This window comes from Oncorhynchus masou, chromosome 32 (assembly GCF_036934945.1).
Source record: "Oncorhynchus masou masou isolate Uvic2021 chromosome 32, UVic_Omas_1.1, whole genome shotgun sequence".
Classification (NCBI taxonomy): Eukaryota; Metazoa; Chordata; class Actinopteri; order Salmoniformes; family Salmonidae; genus Oncorhynchus; species Oncorhynchus masou.
In genome coordinates this window covers 79,562,383-79,570,996 of record NC_088243.1, presented here as the reverse complement: position 1 = coordinate 79,570,996, position 8,614 = coordinate 79,562,383, and the positions used below count along the sequence as shown (strand labels likewise).

Below are 8,614 nucleotides of genomic sequence, written 5' to 3'. Positions count from 1 at the left end.
TGTGGAGTGGTTGAAAAACGAGTTTTAATGACTCCAACCTAGGTGTATGTAAACTACCGACTTCAACTGTAGCCTTGTTATGTGGACACAGGGATTGAACCCCAGTGGGGAGGTGGATGCAGGGATTGAACTGCAGTGAGGAGATGCAGGTATTGAATGCCAGTGGGGAGATGCAGGTATTGAACGCCAGTGGGGAGATGCAGGTATTGAACGCCAGTGGGGAGGCAGAGCAGAGGTGGTTGCAGGGATTGACCCCCAGTGAGGAGGTGGATGCTGGGATGAAACCCCAGTTGGAGGCAGACAGGTGGGGGAGGCAGGGATTAAATCCCAGTCTCCAGTAGGGAGGCAGACCGGTGATAGCAGGGATTGAACTCCAGTGTGTAGGCAGAAAGGTGATAGCAGGGATTTAACTCAAGTGGGAAGGCAGATGGGTGATAGCAGGGATTTAACTTGAGTGGGAAGGCAGATGGGTGATAGCAGGGATTTAACTTGAGTGGGAAGGCAGATGGGTGATAGCAGGGATTAGACTCCAATGTGTAGGCAGAAAGGTGATAGCAGGGATTTAACTTGAGTGGGAAGGCAGATGGGTGATAGCAGGGATTTAACTTGAGTGTGTAGGCAGAAAGGTGATAGCAGGGATTGGACTCCAGTGGGTAGGCAGAAAGGTGATAGCAGGGATTGGACTCCAGTGGGGAGGCAGACAGGTGATAGCAGGGATTGGGCTCCAGTGTGTAGGCAGAAAGGTGATAGCATGGATTGGACTCCAGTGTGTAGGCAGAAAGGTGATAGCAGGGATTGGGCTCCAGTGTGTAGGCAGAAAGGTGATAGCAGGGATTGGGCTCCAGTGTGTAGGCAGAAAGGTGATAGCAGGGATTGGACTCCAGTGTGCAGGCAGAAAGGTGATAGCAGGGATTGGGCTCCAGTGTGTAGGCAGAAAGGTGATAGCAGGGATTGGACTCCATTGTGTAGGCAGAAAGGTGATAGCAGGGATTGGGCTCCAGTGTGTAGGCAGAAAGGTGATAGCAGGGATTGGACTCCAGTGGGGAGGCAGACAGGTGATAGCAGGGATTGGACTCCAGTGGGGAGGCAGACAGGTGATTGCAAAGGTGTGATCATAACAGCATACAGGAACTCAAGTCCTTTTGTTCACCTGACCTAGAATTCCTTACAATCAAATTCCGACCGCATTATTTACCAAGTGAATTCTCTTCAATTATAGTCACAGCTGTGTATATCCCCCCCAATTGGATACCTCAACGGCCCTGAAAGAACTTCACTGGACTCTATGTAAACTGGAAACCATATATCCGGCATTTGTTGTAGCTGGGGATTTTTACAAAGCTATTCTGAGAACAAGGCTTCCTAAATTCTATCAGCATATCGAATGCACGACAGGGGCTGGTAGCATTCTGTGCCATTGCTACTCTAACTTCCGCAATGCATACAAAGCCCTCCCCCGACCTCCCTTCGGCAAAACACCCATTTTCAGGTCCAACGCTGGTCTGGCTAATCGGATTCCACGCTTCAAGATTGCTTCGATCACTTGGACTGGGATATGTTCCGGGTAGCCTCAGACAATAACATTGATGAATACGCTTACTCGGTGAGCGAGTTTATTAGCAAGTGCATCGTCGATGTTGTGACTATTAAAACCCTCCTTAACCAGAAACTGTGGATTTATGGCAGCATTCATGCAAAACTGAAAGCGTGAACAACTGCTTTTAATCATGGCAAGGCGACTGGAAACATGACCAAATAATGACAGTGTAGCTATTCCATCCGCGAGGCAATCAAACAAGCAAAACGTCAGTATAGAGACAAAGTAGAGTCGCAATTCAACGGCTCAAACACGAGATGTATGTGACAGGGTCTACAGTCAATCACGGATTACAAAAAGAAAACCAGCCCCGTTGAGGACATCGACGTCTTGCTCCCAGACAAATTAAACAACTTCTTTGCTTGTTTTGACGACAATACAGTGCCACTGACATGGCCCGCTACCAAAGCCTGTGGGCTCTCCTTCACTGTGGCCAGTGTGATTAAAACATATAAAGGTGTTAACCCTCGCAAGGCTGCCGGCCCAGACAGCATCCCCAGCCGCTTCCTCAGAGCATGCGCAGACCAGCTGACTGGTGTGTTTACGCACATATTCAGTCAATCCCTATCCCAGTCTGCTGCGCCCACATGCCTTGCAGATGGCCACCATTGTTCCTGTTCCCAAGAAAGTTAACTGAACTGAAAGACTATTGCCCCGTAGCACTCACTTCTGTCATCATGAAGTGCTTTGAGAGGCTAGTCAAGGACCATATCACCTCCACTCTACCTGACACCCCAGACCCACTCCAATTTGCTTACCACTCCAATAGGTCCACAGACGACACAATTGCTATCACACTGCACACTTCCCTATCCCATCTGGACAAGAGGAATACCTATGTAAGTATGCTGTTCATTGACTACAGCTCAGCATTTAACAACATAGTACCCTCCAAACTCGTCATTAAGCTCGAGACCCTGGGTCATTAAGCTCGAGACCCCCGCCCTGTGCAACTGGGTCCTGGACTTTCTGATCGGCCAGCCCCAGGTGGTGAGGGTAGGAAACAACATCTCCTCCTCGCTGATCCTCAACTCTGGGGCCCCACAAGGGTGCGTTCTCAGCCCTCTCCTGTACTCCCTGCTCACCCATGACTGCATGGCCATGTAGGCCTCCAACTCGATCATCAAGTTTGTAGATAACACTACAGTGGTCGGCTTTATTACCAACAACGACGAGACGGCCTGCAAGGAGGAGGTGAGGGCCCTCAGAGTGTGGTGTCAGGAAAACAACATTTCCCTCAACGTCAACAAAACAAAGGATATGATCGTGGACTTCAGGTAACAGCTGAGTGAGCATCCCCCTATCCACATCAACGGGACGGTAGTGGAGAAGGTGGAAAGTTTTAAGTTCCTTGGCGTACACATCACAGACAAACTGAAATGTTCCACCCACACAGACAGCCAGGTGAATAAGGCGCAACAGAGCCTCTTCAACCTCAGGAGGCTAAAGAAATTTGGCTTGTCACCTAAAACATTTTTACAGATGTACAATTGAAAGCATCCTGTCGGGCTGTATCACCGCCTGGTACGGCAACTGCACCACCCGCAACCACAACGCTCTCCAGAGGGTGGCCAACGCATTACTGGGGGCACAGTACCCTCCCTTCAGGACACCTAGAGCACCCGATGTCACATCAAGGCAAAAAAAGATCATCAAGGACATCAACTACCCGAGTCACTGCCTATTCATCCCGCTATCATCCAGAAGGTGAGGTCAGTACAGTTGCATCAAAGCTGGAACCGAGAGACTGAAAAACAGCTTATATCTCAATGCCATCAGACTGTTAAACAGCCATCAGGAGCACATTAGAGGCTGCTGCCTATAGGCATAGACTAGGAATCACTGGCCACTTTAAGGAATGGAACACTAGTCACTTTAATAATGTTTACATATCTGGCATTACTCATCTCATATTTATACACTGTATTCTATACTATTCTACGGTATCTTAGTCACTTAATGTTTACATCTGGCATTACTCATCTCATATGTATATACTGTATTCTATACTATTCTACATTATCTTAGTCACTTAATAATATTTACATATCTGGCATTACTCATCTCATATGTTTATACTGTATTCAATAATATTCTACTGTATCTTAGTCACTTAATGTTTACATCTGGCATTACTCATCTCATATGTATATACTGTATTCTATACTATTCTACGGTATCTTAGTCCGTTCCTCTCTGACATCACTCGTCCATATGTATATAGTCTCAATTCATTCCTACTTGGATTTGTGTGTGTTGGGTATATGTTGTGTAATTTGTTAGATATTACTGCATTGTCGGAGCTAGAAGCACAAGCATTTCACTACACCCGTAATAACATCTGCTAATCAAGTGTATGTGACCAATAACATGTTATTTGATAATGTTTGCAAGTTTGGGCCCCCAGTAAAGAGGAAAATAAAACTTGACGCCAATGAGTGAAGTAAACAATTACTTTTTATTGATAAGTTTCTCAGAAGAGTCTCTTTTCAGTGTGTAAGAATCATTGTTATTCCTTCCTTGTTGTTATTATTATTATTAAATCAATAATAGTGATTTGGTACATTATGACATCCAGTACTGAACGAGCCTCTTCACAGTGACATGAATCAATCCGCTTCTACGCTTTTTGGGATCTAGAACAGCAATATCTCTGCATCAAAACAAAACCAATAACAGTGGAAAACAACAAACTGGGGATTGATATTGTAGATATTGGGATAATAGATATGATTAGAGTCACACAACTCTAGAGTAGGTAATACCAGCTAAAGGTTAGCACATTACAAGCCACTTCCTCAATAGAAATGTAAAACGGGATATTCCGAACAATATTCTACTGTGCTGCTGCTGCATTAAGGTAAGTCTATACACTGTACATCCAGATATATTTCCAAAAAACAGGTTTCACAGTTTTAAAGACTTCATTTAAATTAGAAATTGTTTTAAAAAAAACAACACTTTCTTACATAAACTATTATTTTGGAGTGTGACTATTATTTGCTCTGGGAGCAAATGTTTAAATGAATACAAAAAAAAACATATTCAAAATTTCTTAGATATTTTACAAAATAAAATTAACGTAATGTCCTCTTCGATAAACTAGTGACTCCCTTCATGATTGTCATTTAGTACTACGAATAATAAATACACATACAAATAATAAAATAATATAAATAGCTTTTGATAATACTAGTTCTGTATGTATTCTGGACTAAGTGTATGGTAGGTGTTTTTACATTGTTTCTGTACAGAAGTGCCTTGGTGAAAGTTTCACAATTCTACTGCGACTGAAACATACACAACTACTGCTTCTACCGCTACTATACGTAACACCCTGAACTGTAGTATAGTAGTCTGAACTGTAGTATAGTAGTCTGAACTGTAGTATAGTAGTCTGAACTGTAGTGTAGTAGTCTGAACTGTAGTATAGTAGTCTGAACTGTAGTATAGTAGTCTGAACTGTAGTGTAGTAGTCTGAACTGTAGTATAGTAGTCTGAACTGTAGTGTAGTAGTCTGAACTGTAGTGTAGTAGTCTGAACTGTAGTGTAGTAGTCTGAACTGTAGTGTAGTAGTCTGAACTGTAGTGTAGTAGTCTGAACTGTAGTGTAGTAGTCTGAACTGTAGTATAGTAGTCTGAACTGTAGTGTAGTAGTCTGAACTGTAGTATAGTAGTCTGAACTGTAGTATAGTAGTCTGAACTGTAGTATAGTAGTCTGAACTGTAGTATAGTAGTCTGAACTGTAGTATAGTAGTCTGAACTGTAGTGTAGTAGTCTGAACTGTAGTATAGTAGTCTGAACTGTAGTGTAGTAGTCTGAACTGTAGTATAGTAGTCTGAACTGTAGTATAGTAGTCTGAACTGTAGTGTAGTAGTCTGAACTGTAGTATAGTAGTCTGGGATAATACTACTACACTGTAGTGTAGTAGTCTGAACTGTAGTATAGTAGTCTGAACTGTAGTATAGTAGTCTGAACTGTAGTATAGTAGTCTGAACTGTAGTATAGTAGTCTGAACTGTAGTATAGTAGTCTGAACTGTAGTATAGTAGTCTGAACTGTAGTATAGTAGTCTGAACTGTAGTGTAGTAGTCTGAACTGTAGTATAGTAGTCTGAACTGTAGTGTAGTAGTCTGAACTGTAGTATAGTAGTCTGAACTGTAGTGTAGTAGTCTGAACTGTAGTATAGTAGTCTGAACTGTAGTATAGTAGTCTGAACTGTAGTATAGTAGTCTGAACTGTAGTGTAGTAGTCTGAACTGTAGTGTAGTAGTCTGAACTGTAGTATAGTAGTCTGAACTGTAGTGTAGTAGTCTGAACTGTAGTATAGTAGTCTGAACTGTAGTGTAGTAGTCTGAACTGTAGTATAGTAGTCTGAACTGTAGTGTAGTAGTCTGAACTGTAGTGTAGTAGTCTGAACTGTAGTGTAGTAGTCTGAACTGTAGTATAGTAGTCTGAACTGTAGTGTAGTAGTCTGAACTGTAGTGTAGTAGTCTGAACTGTAGTATAGTAGTCTGAACTGTAGTATAGTAGTCTGAACTGTAGTGTAGTAGTCTGAACTGTAGTATAGTAGTCTGAACTGTAGTATAGTAGTCTGAACTGTAGTGTAGTAGTCTGAACCAATGAATGAAGTAAACAATTGTATCGTAGTCTGACCTGTAGTGTAGTAGTCTAAACTGTAGTGTAGTAGTCTGAACTGTAGTGTAGTAGTCTGAACTGTAGTGTAGTAGTCTGAACTGTAGTATAGTAGTCTGAACTGTAGTGTAGTAGTCTGAACTGTAGTATAGTAGTCTGAACTGTAGTGTAGTAGTCTGAACTGTAGTATAGTAGTCTGAACCATAGTATAGTAGTCTGAACCAATGAATGAAGTAAACAATTGTATCGTAGTCTGACCTGTAGTGTAGTAGTCTGAACTGTAGTGTAGTAGTCTGAACTGTAGTATAGTAGTCTGAACTGTAGTATAGTAGTCTGAACTGTAGTATAGTAGTCTGAACTGTAGTATAGTAGTCTGAACCATAGTATAGTAGTCTGAACTGTAGTGTAGTAGTCTGAACTGTAGTGTAGTAGTCTGAACTGTAGTGTAGTAGTCTGAACTGTAATGTAGTAGTCTGAACTGTAGTGTAGTAGTCTGAACTGTAGTATAGTAGTCTGAACTGTAGTGTAGTAGTCTGAACTGTAGTATAGTAGTCTGAACTGTAGTGTAGTAGTCTGAACTGTAGTATAGTAGTCTGAACTGTAGTATAGTAGTCTGAACTGTAGTGTAGTAGTCTGAACTGTAGTGTAGTAGTCTGAACTGTAGTGTAGTAGTCTGAACTGTAGTATAGTAGTCTGAACTGTAGTATGGTAGTCTGACACATATTGACACATTCTGATACATTTTCACAATATTTTTTTCCCCTCCAACTTTGTGTCTTTAAAGTTTTCGTTTTCTTTTGTTTGAAGTCTTTATGAGTTAAAGGATCTCAGTGGTGTGAGTATTGGTTGCTAGGATATGTTGCTGCAATAGCTGAGAACAGTTTTGTGGTGGAGAATGGGAGGCCTGAGACTGATGACAAGTAGTTTTACTCCGTGTAAGTGACGCTGCGGTGCTTGTTGCTGATCTTCTCTTCTGATCAGTGTTGTGATTCGCTGGGCCCTGTGGTGGCTCTGCCTCCCTATTGGTCCCTTTGATCTACAAGTTAATTTCAGGTGCAGGCCCTTACCAGAGCACCCAGCACAACACAGCGCCACCATCAGTTCAGAGTCTGTCATTACGCCCTCAAAGTCCCCAAAAATATTGGTGAAAATATCGATTTATTTTTTAAAAACGGGAATCTTAGTTATTAAGCAACAGTTTGTTTTTCAAGGTTCATGAGTGCCTTTCTCCACAGTTTGTTTTCAACAACAAATAAAATAAACCTCTGTCTAAATGTTAGATGTTTTGCCCTTGGCAATAAAAGTAACAACAAAAAAAGTTTAGTATATTCTTCTTTTCAAAAGTCCCTGCAGCGTTCAGTGAGAAACCCCATTTGTTGGTTTATTTTCTGCGGGGTTGGAGAGGAAAGGGGGAGAAGGTAGGGGGAGCGAAGAGAGGAAGGAACTAGTAACTAGGGTGAGAAGATGAAAGGGATGAGGAGGAGAAGGGGAGGAGAGTCAGTGAGAGAGAAAGAGTCAGCCAGTCCTCCATCCCAGTCCAGGTGGGCTGTTACCTCTTGCCCATCTCGTTTTGTCTCAGGAACTGGATGTTGGTGCTGCTGTCAGCCAGTTCTGGGTACTGTTCCACAGGTAGAACATAATACCCATCATACCCCTGTACCCTCCCCGCGGTCAGCAGCTGCTGCTTCTCTCCCTCCGTCCACAGCCGGCTCCCCTCCTTCCCATCCTTGGCCCTCTGCCGCTCCCTCAGCCAGGCCCCAGCCAGGGCCCTCTGCCGGGCTAGTTCCAGCAGCCTCACCCTCTCCTCATCCACCACGTCCAGCGCTAGCCCATACCGCACGCTGAGTGCTAACGACGGCACCGCAAACTCCACTGTGGCGCCGCGCCGTGACCTCCCGCTCACAGTCACGTTGATCCCGCTCTCCAGCGCCTTGCGTCCGTTGGTCAGCCCCAGCGCCAGTAAATCACTATCGGCCGAACCGACTTTAACGAAGAAGTGACAGTCATGTCCGGCCTGCGTGTAGTGCGTTCCATCCAGGTAGATGGCGCCATTGAGGACTAAGGACACTTTCCGGCTGTCGTCGGTTGCCATGGAGCTAACTGCCGCCACCACACGTCCTTCCTTCAGCGCTAGCATCACTCCCCGGCCGATGATGGGCGTTGACGTGCCGAACCAGTGTCCGGGCTTGTCGCGGCGGTCGCGGGGGTCCTTGTTAAGGAGCCGTCCCTCCAGGGCCATGAAGGCCTGGTTGTGGCGCTCCGCTGCCTGCTGCACCCCCGTTATCAGCTACAGGAGAGACAGGGGTAGAAGAGAGGTTAAAGGTCACTGGTCAACCAGAAGAATGCAGACGAGGATACACTTATACTGTTTGGTTTACAGCTATT

General features: G+C 44.0%; 1 protein-coding gene across 1 annotated transcript in view; it reads right to left on the bottom strand.

The window, feature by feature from the left end:
- Positions 1-4,036: 4,036 nt before the first annotated feature.
- The window catches only part of LOC135526647 (teneurin-2-like), a 71,719-nt gene continuing 67,141 nt past the window's right edge, over positions 4,037-8,614 (bottom strand). Inside the window, exon 29 of the mRNA XM_064955163.1 lies at positions 4,037-8,516. Coding sequence (XP_064811235.1) covers positions 7,779-8,516 — 738 coding nt within the window. The 3' untranslated portion in view covers positions 4,037-7,778. The remainder of the gene's footprint in view (positions 8,517-8,614) is intronic.